We start from the raw sequence: 16,777 nt of genomic DNA, 5'->3' as shown, positions 1-16,777 counted from the left end.
TTTTTAAAATAAAAAAATGTATTTGTTCTTGAGTTAATTATGTTGAATCACGACACATAAAGCATCCCAACATGATTGTAATGATGTTGGGCAACTTTTTGGATCATGTTTGATCCATCCCTATCATTTTTAATCAAAATCAAAATTTTCAAAATAATTGAAATTTTTGAATTCTTGATTTGGTTAAAACGAACCGTCAGTATTTTTTTTTTATCAATCAACTATATAAGATATAAGGAAGTTATTGTATAGCTTCTTTATTCTCAAAACGACTTTAAAAACAAAAATCTATTTTTTTATCACAAATTGTTTTGAACAATTTGATCATCATCCATGTTGATTGATACCTTGATATGTTAATCAACATGTTCTTGAGAACTTTGTGAAGCTACTCAAACCTTTGGATCAAAGAATTCAAGCTAATATTTTTTTATAAAATTGCACTTTGGTGTTCTTGAGGACCATAGAGGTCCGACCAATAATCATCGGTCCAGACCTTGACCTAGGACCGAGAAAATCGAACATAAGACCAAGAAGTCCGATCGATGTTCTTCTCCAATGTAGTCATTCAGTCTACAAATGAACCTAAGACCGAGAAGTTCGACCGATGTTCTTCTCCAATGTAGTCATTCAGTCTACAAATGAACTGAAATACCAAAGAAACTATGAAAGGTGAACTTCTATAAGGTATATAAGAGTTTAACTTTTTTTTCATGTAAAAAAATAAATTCTGATGCCGGGAATTCCTTGAGATGATAATCAACATGTTCCTGAGAACTTTTTGAAGCTACTCAAACCCTTGGATCAAAGAATTCAAGCTAATTTTTTTTTATAAAATTGCACTTTGGTGTTCTTGAGGACCAAAGAGGTTCGACCAATAATCATCGGTCCGGACCTTAGCCTATGATCGAGAAAATCGAACCTAATACCGAGAAGTCCGACCGATGTTCTTCTCCAATGTAGTCATTCAAGCTACAAATGAACTGAAATATCAAAGAAACTATGAAAGGTGAGCTTCTATAAGGTATATAAGAGTTAACTTTTTTTCATGTAAAAAAATAAACCCTAAAAAAATAAATTCCGATGCCGGGAATCGAACCCGGGTCCCCTGGGTGAAAGCCAGATATCCTAACCGCTGGACGACATCGGATATTGAGATGCTTTATTTATTATATATAATTTGAAAGTTATATAGAAGAGGAAAAACAAAAAATTGAAAATAAAGAACATACAAATCAGTACAAACAAAATATAGTATTGTTATCTCAACTGCCTCAATACAGATAACAATACTACCTATATTTATTTAATAATACCAAGACCTATTTATTATCCAAAAAAGCGGATAGAGAACAGGACAGAGAAAAAGAGTATGTCATTGACAATTTTCTATTAAAAAACTTCTTATGTGACCCTCTCCGGTTTTGATTTCAAATTTTTTATTTAATTTTTCAAAAATATATTTATTTTTTATAATAAAGAAGAATGACGAACTACATGAATTAAGAATGAAGGCATTTTCATATAGATTTACCACCAAAACGTGGAAAACAAGGATGAAGCAGCCTTGTTTACAACATTTTCATCTATACGTGGTTAATCTTAAATAAATAAAATAAATTTTTAAAAAATAAAAATGAAACGAGTCTTGGAAATATTAAAAACCTTTAAATTCAAAACAACACTTTCAAACATTATTCTCTCTCGCTCGCAAAAAGTATAATTATAACTCTTAATGTAAAAGTGTTATGAACTCTCCTTTGTTGCCTAAAAACTCACGTTTAATTATGCCTTATTTTTTTTAGAGTAGATCCTCTGTTACCATTTTCTCCATATTCCCTCTTTCTTACCGTAGGGGTAAAACTGTTATTAAAAAAATACAAAGTAAAAATATTATAATTTTGCTTCTTTCCTGTTAGAGGGAAGTTATGGAGCAGAGAGAAAATTTACTTATTTTGTGGGCGAGAGATATAGTCTAATTTCATATGTGAGAGTTTGACGAAGGTGTTTTAATTTTTTAGTTTTTTACTGAGATTTTACATTACATAAATAAAATGGACATGGACTCAAATTCTCACGTTGTTTCAAAGGGTTTAGGGTTTGGACTAAAGCATGGATAGCTCTATTCAACTTTCTCATGTTTTATTTCTAATAAAAAGAAATATAACTTAAAGAAAATACATTTTAAGGAAAAATATATATTCTTAAAGCAAATTTTAACTTAAATGTTGATTAATCATATTTATTTTTAATTTTTTCAAATTATATTTATTAAATAATTTTTTATTTCAAATTTTATTTAATAATACATATTTTTAATAATATTATTAATTACTAAAACAAAAATATATGTAAAAATTATTTTAAAATATCAAAATATTATGTATTGACTATATTTTTTAAATTATTATTTTGAAATTATTAATTAATCATATAAATAAATGATAAAATACTACTAATATATAAAGACGATCTTAAATTGTGCATATATTGACAATTAATTTACAACCATAACTTTATTTCCACGGTTTGAAGTAGTTAAAAAAAATTATCTTTTAATTTGGATTATTTTTTAGAGAAACTTAGGTAGAGGAGAGATGAAAAATAATAAAGCTTGTTTGTTTGGTTAAATTTATTTAAAGCATTTTTTATTTTTATTTTTAAATTAAAAAATATATATACCAAACAAGGTTGAACAAAACTTTTAAAAACATGATAAGACTTCTCCGAATTCATTTGATTGAGATTTGAAACTGATTATCTGAAAAGTAAATATGGTAATTATTTTGTTGGAGGAAGGATAATTTTGTGATAAAAAACTTTTAAGATATTAATATTTATATGTAGATAAAATAGAGAAATAATTGTGTTTTGCTAGAACATGAATAAATTAAAACTAAAATAACATAGTACATTCATTATCCTTTTTGATGTTTATCAACTTCTCATAACTTATTTTGAATTGAACTTTAACAAGAATATTCTTCAGTTTTATATTAAAAATGATTTGCAAAACCTAGTACATGTTTTGGTTTGATATAATTCCTTTTATACTAGTCATTACAATTTCCTATATTTGCAAAACAAGATGAAGCAAGCGATTCCAAATCTCATTGCACTTTCACACATTTTAATAATCATAGACAATAATTCTCTCTCATCTTGTAATTAGATAATTCATCGTAAGAGAAACTAGTTGTTTGTTAATAGATAAACATTTAATCTGTTATAATTAGATTAAAACACTCATACTTTAACTTAAAACATTTTAAGTGAAAATTGAACTTAGATGTTTAATATCTTAAAGAAAAGACTATTTCCACTTAAACTATAACGAGCATTTCAAAACTTTTGATTATTAATTTTTTAAGTCTAAAAATTATTCCTTTTGGTAAACAACCAAGCAAAGCCGTGCATCATGCAAATTTTCACCTAAAGAAGTTTAAGCTTTTGAAAAATCGAAATTAAAAATGGAAAAAAAATATGAAACAACTTTCTCCTCTTCATAGAGCACACCCTGAGTTACATAAAGAACTTGTTTCCTTGCTTTGTTCAAGGCTTAAGCCTTGATTGGAGCTTCTGTTGGTTGCTGGGTTGTAACTCTTTTATTATATGTTGTTGGTCTCAAAAACAAAATCTGGCATTGCCTCTGCCCAGATGAGTAATTCTATCTATCGTTGAGCCGAACCAAGTTTTGATTCCAGAAATTTGGATGAAATAGTACTGGTGTTTTCCCATCTAATAATAGGCAATGCAATAACTACAATTTTGAATGTGCCAAGTAATTAAGAGTTGGAAAAATGTCAAACAAAGTTGGAATATTTCACAAAGAAAAACCGTAGCTACACCCTATTGCAGAACAGAAAAAAGAAATACATCAGACTGTTGTCTTTGCTGTGCTACTCATCTAAGAAATTCGTGCCCAAAAGAAAACATAGGAAGACTCGGAGCATAATAGATGCATCAACCAAAAGAGTCTTGTAAGTTGCAATTGATGATAATACCAGATGATATCAACAATCATCATTCAGCAAATGGAAACCTGAATCATTTTTATACACACATCAAGAAACCCAACTAGTCAACAATCTAGTATTTGATGGTTTGCATAACACATAAATACCTATGTCAAATGATTCATTTTTTTAAGATATCAAATGATTCTTCATAGAATTACAAACATGAGACCCTCGCAAGAAACCTAGGTTAGGTTTTTAACATATTAGATCCAAATAAAATTTAGTTTCCAAACGTTTCCATCTAGGATTTAGAAATAAAAAATAAAAAAGTGTTCAATATTGATATAAGACCAACCATTTCAGAATATAAGACAAGTGAAGAAAAACTAGCATGAATGCAGAAGAAAGAGACTTACAATTAGTCTATTAGATCTTCTTTTCCTTTTGAAATGGCATTTTAATCCTTCTAAGAATCTTGTCATCAAAACTCCTGCATTGCGTCTCAATCATTTTGTGAGCTACAGTCAATTTATCATCGACTGGATCCTGATATTTTTCATACAATGCTGGTAACGACAGGCTGACAAGAATGCCTACAGGTGAATAAGGAAGAAGAATCAAAGTGAAATTTGAGAACAATTTATAAGATTTTTTCCAGTCAAACAGCGAGAAACAAACAAACAAACACTCACCCAGATAGACTAAAGTGATGAAGTTGAAGAAACTACCAATAAAGGATATAACCCAAAGCCCAAAAGCAACCTGTTTCAATATTATTCAAATACATTTGAGGATGCAGCAAAGACAAAAAGAAAAGGGGAGGGAGGGAGGGAGGTTTATTTCCTTGATGTTTACCTTTAGAAAAAGTTTCAGATTCCCATCAACTGCAATTTCTCTAGCAACAGATAAAACACAATTCACTATTGGTTGGATTGTATCAGCAAGAACCAATACATATTCCTGGGAGATTTCCAGATTTGGCAATGGAGGCAGAGGTCTGAAATAATAATAACAACAACATCCTTCTTCAATAAGTTAAACAACAACAACAATGAAATCCAAATCTATATACAAGCTAACCTATTTAGAAGAGAAGCACATTTAGCCCAAAGGAAGAGGATGACAACAAGAAGTAATAGAACATTTGAAACAAACGATAGGATGTTGTAACCAGCTCGCTCAAAGAGTAACCATAAGGAAGTCGAAGCAACTAGTATAAACACACTTCCAACTCGTCTCCTCCAAAGCAACACGTCGGCAACTACATTGAAACGTATTACAAAAGTTAAAGCTAATACAAAGACGAACTAGACACATATATCTGGCATTTGCACAGAATTACTATTGACATCATAACGAATCAATAGATCAATGAATCAATACATCGAAGTGAACTCTCAATTGCGTAGATACCACATTCTATAGAACAGTATAAATATACAAGTGTTGAGTACAGTGATAATCGAGGAAGAGAACCTTGGCCACCACCAAGTGCTTGATGTACAGAACTTCGATGAGATTCATTCATGGCGATTAGGGTTTTCCGTCACCAAGATTGTTAGGAGGAAGATCGGACTGATGGATCCGATCGATTGAATTGGAAAAGGCGAAGATTGTAATTTGGTTAACAAAGAAACTGTTTCACTTTTAATTAGGATTAAAGTCTTATTTACCCCTAAACTTTTTAAAATAGAATATATTCATCTTTATACTTTTTCAAGAGAGGAAAATAAGCTTTTGGTAGCCATCGATCGCTATTTTTATTCTTTGTAGCCCAACAATGGCGTATTGAGTGAGTAATTTTGATGGCTGAATGGAAATTTATAACATCGTTGTTAGTGGTATTTGAAAAATAATGATGGGCAGTGATTTTAAAAACGTAAAATATATTTAAGTAAAACAATTTAAAAGATATTATAATATAATAAGAAAATAAAATTTAATAATTTAAAATAAATAATATTTTAATATTTTAGTTAATAAATTAAATTATACGATAAAGGGAAGGATAAAGGAAAGGAAAGTGAAAAAATATTTTTTTTAATTTGAATTATTTAAATAATTCAAACATAATAAGGACCTAAATGAGATGTATAAATAGAAGGAAAAAAATATATACATAATTAAACCAACTAAATCTAAAATTGTGAAGTTAGATTTAAACTGTTTTTTTAACCCATATTATTAAATTTCTTAATATATATAATTAAAGTATATTTCAAAAATGATATCATTTCATTTAGATTATGTTAATTCATTTTTTTGTAACCTAATTTATTATTATTGATCACAGTTTCTGAATTAAAATGTTCTTAAATAAGAATTGAGTCAAAATAGTCTTCGCTTTGTAATATTGTCTTACTTTTTTTGAAATTAAAGGAGAACTAATATGACACCTTATAGTCATGACTTCCCGCTTAAATTCAAAAGGCTTTTAGATAAAATTGAATTCGTGATATTTTGATCTCTTAAGTCGACCTCTTACCACCGAACTACCTTGGTGTTGGTGGGGTAATATTGTTTTGCTGTTACACTATTTTTTTTTTTTTTAATTGACTTATTGTCAAAAGGGAAATAACATTGATTTCAAGTTCTTTCTCATTTGTGAATTGAGAGTGTACATTTACATTTGAACATATTCATGGTCAATCTTCCATGTTTAGGAATATTCATGTTTGCTTACCAAGTTTGGGAAAAAATTCATTGTGGCAAATTTTTAGATTTGTTTTAATGAAGTATTTTTTTTTGTTCAAATTGTTTTCAATGTGCATGATTCCCATATGGTGTTAGGGGTTGTAAATCTAGTTAGAAAGTTGGAGAAGTTTGGAAGATTGATTGTGGAGAAACACTTTACAAACTAGTATTATGTAATTAAATCTTGCAAATAGCAACTATAATGGTAAATACAACTTCTTCAAGGTTCTTGATATGAAAACCTTAACAAAACCAACCCACCGATGGACATATTCACATGATGGAGGACAATGAATTGGTAAATAATAATGAGAGGCTAAAATTGGAAGAAAAAAAAAAAAAAACGCCAAAACCCTACATAAAAATGCACTCAAGTGATTCTAACCACCTGAAGGTGACATTGGGATGTTCGAACCTAACGACGACAAATACTTCCTAGAAAACCTCCCTTTCAAATGTCTTATCTTAGCATCCACTCTAGCCGTGAATCCAATCATAGTCTTTTGTCTCGCCCTGGACCTTTCCCTACTCCACATGATCCGATCCTCCACATCTTTCTTATAATACTTGATCTCTTGAATGATATGATGATCCATTGGATGAAAACATCTTTGGAATGATATATGGACAAGGTAAGGCAGGTTGCATAGAACCGCCACAAGGAGGGTCGTTGACCAATATATAGGAGCTGGGGCTAGTTTTTCAATTAAAAGCCTGAACGCGTCTCCAGAGTGTACAGCAGGAAGCAATCCGTAAAGTAGTAAAAATAAATACCAACCGGCAACACTTCCCCAAACGATGAAATGTTGGATCCATGTGAAGTGACTCATTGTGAGAGCTATCTGGAGGTTCACTGCCCAAATTATGCAAGTAAACATTGTCGTCCCGACTGCTGATCTGTCGGGAGTCTGTCCACTTTCACGAAAAGGTTGATCGTAGAAAATAAGAATGTTGAGGAAGAAAATAATTATAGAAGAGTATAGACCATTTCCCATCCATCCAAATATCCTGTGCCAGTCAAAGAACAAGTTTCTTGGCCCTTGCTGATAAAGTGCCGGGAACTACAAGAAAAGAAAAGAAAAAAAAAATCATTATTAACATGTGATTTAAGATTATAAAAATAAAAAATAAACTGACCTGTAAACAAATTTCTGAAGAAACGTCCTGCTCAAATACTCCAAGTGAAATGACAGGTAAGGAGGTGAGGACAACATTGAACAGAAGCATATACCAGTCATCGTAAACTGATTGCCCAGAGAAGCCAGCAAATGACTCAAAGTAGAAGAGCGTAAGACCAAAAGCTATGTTCTTGTAAAAGAAATAGCATATCTGCCCAATTAACAAACAGAATTAATTTATTCCAAAATAGGATCTTATAACATATTAGAAGGATACCCGAAAAAAGATTTTTTTACTGATTCTTTACCATTTGAGCAATTCTTTTGTAGCACCAATGTCCGTGTACAACCAGAAGTCTTTCCAGGAATCGAAACTGAGCAATGGAGAAATCGCTAGCCATCACAGCCTGTAAAAGACTGTCGGTTCTTACTAATAGACCAAAAAGAATAATTACTGACAAAACTAACAATAGAAGAAAAACAAACCTGCATGCCTTCAACCCCACTTATGCCAACACCGATATCTGCTTCTTGAATCATTCCAACATCATTTGCACCGTCACCGATTGCTAAGGTGGTCTTTCCTGTTCCTTCTTTCACTAATCTTGTCACCTAAAACCAGAAAGTTAATCAATAAATGCAAAATAGATTAAAAAAAAGGATAAATAGTTAATTGGAAAAGAAAAATTACCAAGGCCTTTTGTATAGGAGAGACACGACAACATATAACCGATGCACAACCGACTGCTAAGTTTAAGAATTGATGTTTCACATCATCCTCCAAAGCATATGCTAATGTTTTTCCATCAACTATCAATGCAAATGCTGCATTGGGGTCCTTCTCAAGCTTGACCATTTGAGTTGCATTAGTGATTTGCAGCAAAACATTCTCCTTTGCAGCCTAATCATTTGTTAAAATAGAAGGCAATGTGAGGAAAAATTATAGATGGAGTGCCAAAGAAAGGCATACTCTTTTCACATATAATCTACCTTTTTGGGATCTTGTGCTAATATATCTGTGTTCATGTTCGTTGATGATATACAAATCCGTTTCATGCCCTGTCTAAGCAAACTACACGCAAATCTGCATCAAGGACGCAATAACATTGTTTAAGTTGTTAAAATAAACGTTGTAGCAATCAGATAATGGCACTAATTGATAACACATTTATTTCTAAATTTGAATCCGGATCCAAATATGAGATAAACTGTGCATTTTTGTATGTGTCATATTAAGGCCTTGTTTGATGTGGGTTATTTGAGATTGGTCTTCAAATAACTCACTATCCAATGAAGCAGTTAACTCAACCCTCACATCATTCAAATAATCGACCAAAATGTCCACCCATAATGTTGTTTTTACCCAAATAACCTGATTTTTAATAACACCTAAATCAAACAAGATTATTTGAAAATAACCCAATATCAAACAAAACCTAAGTTTAGATGCATCATATTTTCAAATGTGATCCCATCTGAATCCACACATGTGATCCCATCTGAATCCACACATAGCTAAGAAATCTGAAAGAAATGATTCTTTCAAATGAAGTCAAATTATCTTTAATTGTTAGAGATACATACCCAATATTGATTGCAGTCTCCATCTTATCTCCAGTCAAGACCCAGATTTTAAGTCCAGCTTGGGCCAGTTTATCTATGCATTGTGGCACCTAAACGAAAAAAGATATATTAGAGACGAGCTAAAAAATACACCAACAAAATGCATGAATTGAAAAAATGTTTAGAAATGCAAACAAGTACCCCTTTCTGCAGTTTGTCTTCCACAGCAGTTGCACCAACTAGTGTTAAGTCCTTCTCCATTATATCGGACAACCTTTCAAGTAATGCATCCCTATCACCTCCAATAGTGGTCTTCGCCTTAACAAATTCACAGTTCCAAGAAGAATATTCGTCTTCTTCAAGCTTCTTGTATGCAAGTGCCAATGTACGCAACCCAGCCTCTCCATAATCATTTAGGTGCTTAGTGGTAGCTTCTTCGAATATTCTCCCATTTTTTGCCAAACGATCAAAGATGATGCTGATAAGAAAGCAATAACGTCAAAAGAGTGAAATTCAATTGGATTGAAGATGGTTATAATATGATTCATACCTGTCAGCCCCTTTACACAAAAGAAAGATCTGACCTTCCTCGTCCCGAACTATAACAGACATTCTCTTCCTCTTGCTAGTGAAATCCAATAGATTGAGAATTTTGAACTCCCTGAAAATACAAGAAATTTAAAATAATATTTAATGTTGAAAACAATTGTTTATGTTTATGTTTATGTTTATGTATCTTGATACATTTTCAAATAGAGAAACAAAATAAATTTTGGAATCTTTTTATGACCAAAGTCAGTTTCCAAACGTTTTTACCTGAAAATGTATCCAGATACTGAAATAGAAACAATAAGTGTTTCCTAATGGGGCAAATAGAAACAAAATTTAAATTAACCTCTCAATTGGCTCGTTGTAAGATGGATATCTTTCACGTACATAAATGCTGGATTGTGTTCTTCGACAGAATTCAAACCCGAACTCCTTTGCTGCCACAAGAAAAGCTCCTTCATCGGGAGATTCAGCTTCATAAGTCAATTCTCCAGTCTCTTCATTTTGTTCAGGAATTGCAGTATGACAAATAGATAGTATCCTGAAAAACAATAAAATGATGTCCGAATTCGGTTCACTCGTCCAATTTCCCTTCATTAGGCGGCTGTCCTCAAAGTTAAAACTTTTTATCGCATGCTTACGAGGTTGTTCAGTGTTAATCGCTTCTAGTTCAATCTCCGAAGTGTCTGCATCAACCCCATTCATATTAGGATCCTGTCCTTCGAGGTCTACAGCCATCTTTTCTGCAGCAGCAAGTTCCACTTCACTCGCTCGTGTTCCATACACATTTCCAGCAATTGAACACTTGAGGAAGTCCATTTGGTTGCACGTTAAAGTGCCTGTTTTATCAGAAAGGATGGTGTCAACCTGACCTAACTCTTCGTTCAAATTAGACGTACGAGCTTGAGCAGGAGTTCCTGTATCTTCATCAAACATATGAATGTCCTGGTTAATGAAGATTGCTTGAAGAACCTTCACTACTTCGATTGAAACATAAAGAGATATTGGAATCAGATACCCATAGAGGATAAGAGCAGTAACGAGATGGAATAAACCAGACAAAGCAGGTTTCTTAGGATTATAAAATTCGGATTTGTTAAATGGTTGCATGTACCACCAATCTGGCATCTTCTTTTCTGTCCTATCTGCAAAAGCTATTGAGCTCGCGAAGGATAATAAGAGAAGAAGGCTGAATAGAATATAAATGATCTTGTCCATTTGCTTTTCGATTGTACTCCGTTTAGACGGTGATCTAGTCGAGTTTTGCATGACTTTACTGTCATGGCCAGTGAATATTACAACTCCGTAAACGTAAGTCGTATTCCTAAGCTTCGAATCTCTAAGCAAAATCTGGTTTGGATCAAGAGGATACACCTGACGATCATACTCGAGATTTCCCACAAAAGTGTAGAGATTGGGGTTTGGATCCTCGCATCTAATTCTCCCAACGAAATCCTTAAACATTTTATCATCGTCCAAAGGTAACGTCACCTCCATAGCTCGCTTTACTTTAAGATTAGTTTCTCCATCTAAGTTCATCGTCTCGACATAACAGATTCCATCCACGTAGCTAGACGACAACAGGAGTAGGTCTGCAGGAAAGAAGCGATCTTTTTCGACTTTCACGACATCCCCAACCCGAAGTTTCATCCACGGCTTTTGACCAAACAAGCCATCACCCTTGTGAACACTAGCTTTCCGCATATTGACCTTCATATCCTGAATAAACCTTCGCCAATCTTCTAATGCCTCTTTTGCCATACTAAGTCCGACGACAAAGACCAAAGGGACGACCATACTAGCAGCGGTGAAAGGAGAAAGTGGCGTGAGGGACAGAAGGGTAGTGAAGAGAAAGTACATGTTGGCTACACGCCTGAATTGTTCAAACAGGGCCTTGGGTAGGAAAGTGATGAAGTTGTACTTTGTTGTTGAGATGTAGTTTGAACAATACCTAAGAGGCTTTTTTTCATGGAGTTTTGGTTGGTTACATTGCACAATTCTAGAGAATCCCGGGCCAGTGAATTGATGAGGCTCGTCACCTTCCTCAGCACGGGGTCGAACACATCCAAATGTGTAGAGACTGCTCAGACGGAGCCTTGCCCTTATTCTCCCCCGTGCCATTCTTTTTTTTCTCAACTCAATTTATGTATTTTCCTTCACCCAACACTGCATTTGGCGGGGATAGTCAAAGGCATGATCTACTGCTGAAACATCTAGCCTGTCAGAACACAAATGTTTGGGTAGTCAGAGCATTATGTGATTTAAAATTCGTTACCTTAACAAAATTTTGAATCAGACCAATAATCATTCACTCAACTATTCTCATCAAACAATCTTCCACTAATCATACTGTGCATAATAAATTGGATTAGAAGGCACTCACACACACATTGCCGTAGCTTTAGAAACAAATTGTGATGACTTATTACAGACAATTCAAAACATTCAAAATGGAGCCAAACAATGTCAAGGAATATTTAATGCTTCAGCAAAGTAAAGCATTGTATCAATCCAAAATATTCACAGGCTCGCCAAACAACATTTTAGAATTGAAATCATTTCATCGACTCGAATAGGGAAGATCATGTACCTGTTGCTGGAGTGAAGTGATTCAATCGGTCAACTCCTAATCTTCCTGATGCCGATTCGGAAAAAACAAAATACAAAAGTGGACCACTTCAGTCTTTCTGTCTAGATTCACAAAAGATTCAAATGCAAGTACACGAAAAAGAAAAAAAAAATACATTTGAACAGACTGCTCATTTTCAGTCAACAAGTAGTTCAACAAAAGAGGAAAGAAGACAACTACAAAATCAATATAAGAATTGTAAGAATGTTTAGAACATAAAAATTAAAATGCCAATTCAAATTAGTCATCTAAAAGCATAGAAACTAAGACAAAAGCTTCAATTCAACTAATAAAGTTGATTTCTCTTCATTAAAACTGGAAGAAAGAGTTGAGTATAACCAGGACCGCATTTCTCTTTCATGAACCAATATCCATTCCAGCCCTAAAAATCTAACAAATATATATTGGTTTATCCCTAGTTCCAAATTTGTGGATACCCAATTCTCAAAATTTGTCTCAATCATCACTCACAGATATTTATGCTTATTCAAGTAAATAAATAAAAAAATTGACTTTGAGCAGGAAGCAATTGAGCACCTGTCAGTTAGTTTCAGCCAGAAAACTCATATAATTGACTAATTCACAGTCAATTCTTCCAATATTGTGGCAATCACATTAAGTTACAGAGAGAGGGAGTGAAGGAATAACAATTTTTTTACCTGAATAGAGTTTCCTAGTTGAACATGTGAATCTCTTACAAAAATGACTTGCTTGAACAATGCAAGTGAAAGATCTGCAGAAGTAATTGTTAGGTGAAGCTAACAGCTAGGGTTTTTCTTCAATCAATCTTGTAAATTATTACATTAGAAGAAATTGTAGGGGTGAAATAGAGACAAAGAAACTAGTAAGGTATGGATTTTGAGAGGTCTGGCCGGCCGGCCGGCAGGAAGACCAAATTAACAAGGAGTTATAGAGAGAGAGAGAGAATCTAGAGGGAGGGAGGGAGGAAATGAGAAAAAGATATTTCGCCGTTCAAATCGGAGGGAAATGAGGGTAAGATAGCATGGGAAAGGTCTTCTTCTTCCTTGAGATCAAGAAACCACACTTGTATCTTCCCCCCTTTGACTGTAATAACTTTTTCATCTATTTATTTATTTATTTATTTATACTTAATTACACTAATTATAATGTCTTAAAATATATATTTTTTTTTTATTCGATTTTACGAAATCAAACTAGACTGAAAATAAATCCATACAGCACGTAAAACGTTGACAACTGCTCCTCAATGGAGGAGTCGTGTTGGTGATGTTTCACTACTACCTAATAAAATTGACTAATTTATTTATTTATTTATTTTTAAAAAATAAAATAAAATCATTTTCTCATAAAATTCTCAAGTGCAAAATGATCGTGACAGCCTGCAACTGACGGCACGCGCTGAATGAGTATGTTTATTAATTAATATTTACAACTATATCTATATATTATTATCTCTTAACTCTAATTTATAAAGAACCAATATACTTTAATTTACATAATACATATCATGTACTGTATAAAATATATTAAGTTAAATAAATTATCATAATCTAAGTCAATACTATAATTTAATTTGATTGGTAGGTTAAATGATATTAAAAAAGAAGTTAATAAACCCTTTTATTCATAAATAAAATAATATTAACCATTCATTTTTTTAAAATTATTTAAATATGAAAAATTTTAAAATTATTTTAAAATCATTTACATTGTTAACGTAGTTGGCCTGGATTTGGATTATTGTTATAATTTGGATTATTTGAAAATAAAGATGGTGGTGTTTTGATAAGATATAAAATATTTTTTATAAAAATATTTGAAGGGTATTAATATATAATAATAAAATAATAAAATAATAATTTAAAAGTATATATATATATATATTGTAGTATTTTATTAACGAATTGAACTATGTTAAAAAGATAATGAGTGAAAATATGTTTTTTGAATTTAGGTTATTTAAATAATTGAAACCCGAATAATGCTAATGAGTTCGAGTTTTACAAAATAAAAAATAATAATTTAAATTTACCTTTTCAATTTTCTGATTTCTTAATTCATCATTCTTGATTTTAACCAAAGTAATAAGTAACTATCATACAATCATACAATAAAAGAAATTATTATTATAATATCCTTCACTAAATATGATATAAAGTTTTATAGAAGATCGGTCACATACGTTAAAAGCTTATTCTTTCAATGCTTTACTTTTATTAAAAATTAAGCAATGCATGGGAGAAGTTTTCAATGTTTAGCCTGATTAATAAGTATTATTAATTAAGACAAAAGCCCCTCATTTTTTTTTTAAAAAAAAAAACTCCATTGTTACAATACACCTCTTAATTATATGCCTTTAAATTACATGTATCCTTTTTTTTATAAGTTTCTTTGAAGAGACTATTATATGCAGTGGCGGACCTACAAGGGGGGCCTTGGGGGGCCCGGGCCTCCCCCAACTAGGGTAAAAGTTTTAAGATATTATATATATATGTTTATCAAATAAGGCTTTGCCTGAGTGGTTTTGGAGTTGAAATCTATGGTAGAGGTCAGGTGATCAAACCCTGCCTCTACTATAATTATAACCTCACACTACTTTTTATACATACACTATTTTCTAATATTTATAATAAATTAACCCTTCCTTTTATAAAAATTAATAATAAAACTAATTCATAATTATATTATTCTAATTTCAAATATAATTTTATTAAAGTAATTATTATTAATATTTTATTTTGTACAAAAAAAAATATTTTCTAAAATACAATATTTATAATAATACATAAATTTTAGTTAATATATAAATAACATTTATTTATATAAGTTAAAATATAAAGAATTATATATAAAATAATGAAAATCATATAATATTATTATTTATTTTAAAACTACATTTATATTATAATTTATATATATATATATATTTATTAATTTTAATATAATTAATAATACAAATTACTTATAAATATAAAGGTAAAATAACCATTTATATAAATATAAGGGTAAAATATTATTTTATATTTCTTAATTTTAAATTAATTTTAAATTATTTCAACAAATAAATGTATTTGTTAGATTTTATTTAGGGGTTGTGACACATATTTATTTTTAATCATTTATTTTATGTAGGATATAGAATAATGAAGATGTTCTATAAACGAATTTGTACTTCTACATCACATGACCAACATGAGTCTTCTCAATCAATTAATGAGCTTATTAATGAGTCTAATGTTACTGATCAAATATACATGGTTAGAATATAGCATATCAAAAGATGCATCATTTTATTTTTGGTAATATCTTTTCAAACCTTTAAATAGAGAAAACGTAGATGATACATTTATAGGAGATGAGTACAAAAATTGGAAAAGAGCATTAGAAAGATTCAATCGTCATATGAGAACTTCAAATAGTTGTCATATTGAAGCTAGAATTCAATTTGAATCATTTTAAGATCAAAGACATAACGTGAGAAACGTTTTACGTACACATGGTCGTGATATATAAATAAATTATCACACATGTTTAACGATAATATTTGATGTAACACGCTTTCTATTGAGGCAAGGATTACCTTTCGAGGACATGATGAGTCAAGTAGTTCATCAAATAAATGAAATTTTCTTGAATTGATTGATTGGTATTGTCAACGTTATACAGATATTTGTCTTCTTTTGTACCGACTCATGGACAAGAATAATTTAGTAATTGTGCTTATTAGTATTTTTATGTAATTATCGAGTAAAATTTTAATTAAAAAATGCATTTATTTGATAGCCAAAAAATGCTACGTTATTATGTATTTGGCCCCCCCGAGAAAATTTTTCTGGGTCCGCCACTAATTATATGAAAGTCTATATTCTTCGATTTATTTTTATAACTATTTTTTTTTCAATTTTTTGGAGGAGGTTAATAGTATTGTTCAGTACAATAACTCTCCAATCTAAATTTAGACTTAAAAAAAACTTAAAAACATACAAACTTTAGAGTTAATCAAACAATAATATACATTTTTATATCGGGTTTAGTATGTTTAATATTGGTACAATTTTATACCTTTTACATCATAATAGATTATAAAAAATTTAACTAGCCTTCAAAGCTCACTTCTTTTTTATACCACTTAACTTTTAATAACATCATACAATTTATTAATATCATTATTATATATAACTTAATTTATATAATATATTAAACATATTTTTTATTTTAATATTGTTATATATATATATATATATATATATATATATAATGTGTCATATATTATAATTAAATAT

At 30.9% G+C, this 16,777-nt stretch overlaps 2 protein-coding genes and 1 non-coding gene across 3 annotated transcripts; all 3 read right to left on the bottom strand.

Annotated features, from left to right (window-relative positions):
• Window positions 1–1,078: 1,078 nt before the first annotated feature.
• TRNAE-UUC lies at window positions 1,079–1,150 on the bottom strand. The gene has a single exon. It is a non-coding gene; the product is annotated as a tRNA-Glu (tRNA).
• Window positions 1,151–3,729: 2,579 nt separating this feature from the next.
• On the bottom strand, window positions 3,730–5,579 carry LOC124926682 (reticulon-like protein B11). Its single transcript, XM_047466959.1, has 6 exons — window positions 5,436–5,579; window positions 5,040–5,220; window positions 4,815–4,956; window positions 4,652–4,721; window positions 4,376–4,552; window positions 3,730–4,042 (listed from the first exon to the last, which is right to left on the bottom strand). Exons 1-5 carry the CDS (start codon window positions 5,485–5,487, stop codon window positions 4,386–4,388), a joined length of 612 nt encoding a protein of 203 aa, XP_047322915.1. The 5' UTR covers window positions 5,488–5,579; the 3' UTR covers window positions 3,730–4,042; window positions 4,376–4,385.
• A 1,229-nt stretch (window positions 5,580–6,808) lies between these two features.
• On the bottom strand, window positions 6,809–13,561 carry LOC124928051 (probable phospholipid-transporting ATPase 4). The gene is made up of 12 exons (XM_047468583.1): window positions 13,172–13,561; window positions 12,474–12,518; window positions 10,230–12,101; window positions 9,885–9,995; window positions 9,536–9,812; window positions 9,356–9,444; window positions 8,762–8,855; window positions 8,463–8,672; window positions 8,258–8,383; window positions 8,080–8,178; window positions 7,791–7,982; window positions 6,809–7,714 (listed from the first exon to the last, which is right to left on the bottom strand). The coding sequence occupies exons 3-12, from the start codon at window positions 12,002–12,004 to the stop codon at window positions 7,034–7,036; spliced, it is 3,654 nt and encodes a 1,217-aa protein (XP_047324539.1). The 5' UTR covers window positions 12,005–12,101; window positions 12,474–12,518; window positions 13,172–13,561; the 3' UTR covers window positions 6,809–7,033.
• Between the last annotated feature and the right edge of the window lie 3,216 nt (window positions 13,562–16,777).

This window comes from Impatiens glandulifera, chromosome 2 (genome assembly GCF_907164915.1).
Source record: "Impatiens glandulifera chromosome 2, dImpGla2.1, whole genome shotgun sequence".
Taxonomy (NCBI): Eukaryota; Viridiplantae; Streptophyta; class Magnoliopsida; order Ericales; family Balsaminaceae; genus Impatiens; species Impatiens glandulifera.
This window is presented reverse-complemented; position numbering and strand designations above follow the sequence as displayed.

Coding starts and splice junctions, on each gene's coding strand:
- LOC124926682 (XM_047466959.1), bottom strand. CDS start 5,487: ATGAATGAATCTCATCGAAGTTCTGTACATCAAGCACTTGGTGGTGGC. Junction 5,221..5,435: donor AGCACTTGGTGGTGGCCAAG/GTTCTCTTCCTC, acceptor GTTTCAATGTAG/TTGCCGACGTGTTGCTTTGG. Junction 4,957..5,039: donor TGTGCTTCTCTTCTAAATAG/GTTAGCTTGTAT, acceptor TTATTATTTCAG/ACCTCTGCCTCCATTGCCAA.
- LOC124928051 (XM_047468583.1), bottom strand. CDS start 12,004: ATGGCACGGGGGAGAATAAGGGCAAGGCTCCGTCTGAGCAGTCTCTAC. Junction 9,996..10,229: donor TACAACGAGCCAATTGAGAG/GTTAATTTAAAT, acceptor TTGTATTTTCAG/GGAGTTCAAAATTCTCAATC. Junction 8,673..8,761: donor TAGCACAAGATCCCAAAAAG/GTAGATTATATG, acceptor ACAAATGATTAG/GCTGCAAAGGAGAATGTTTT.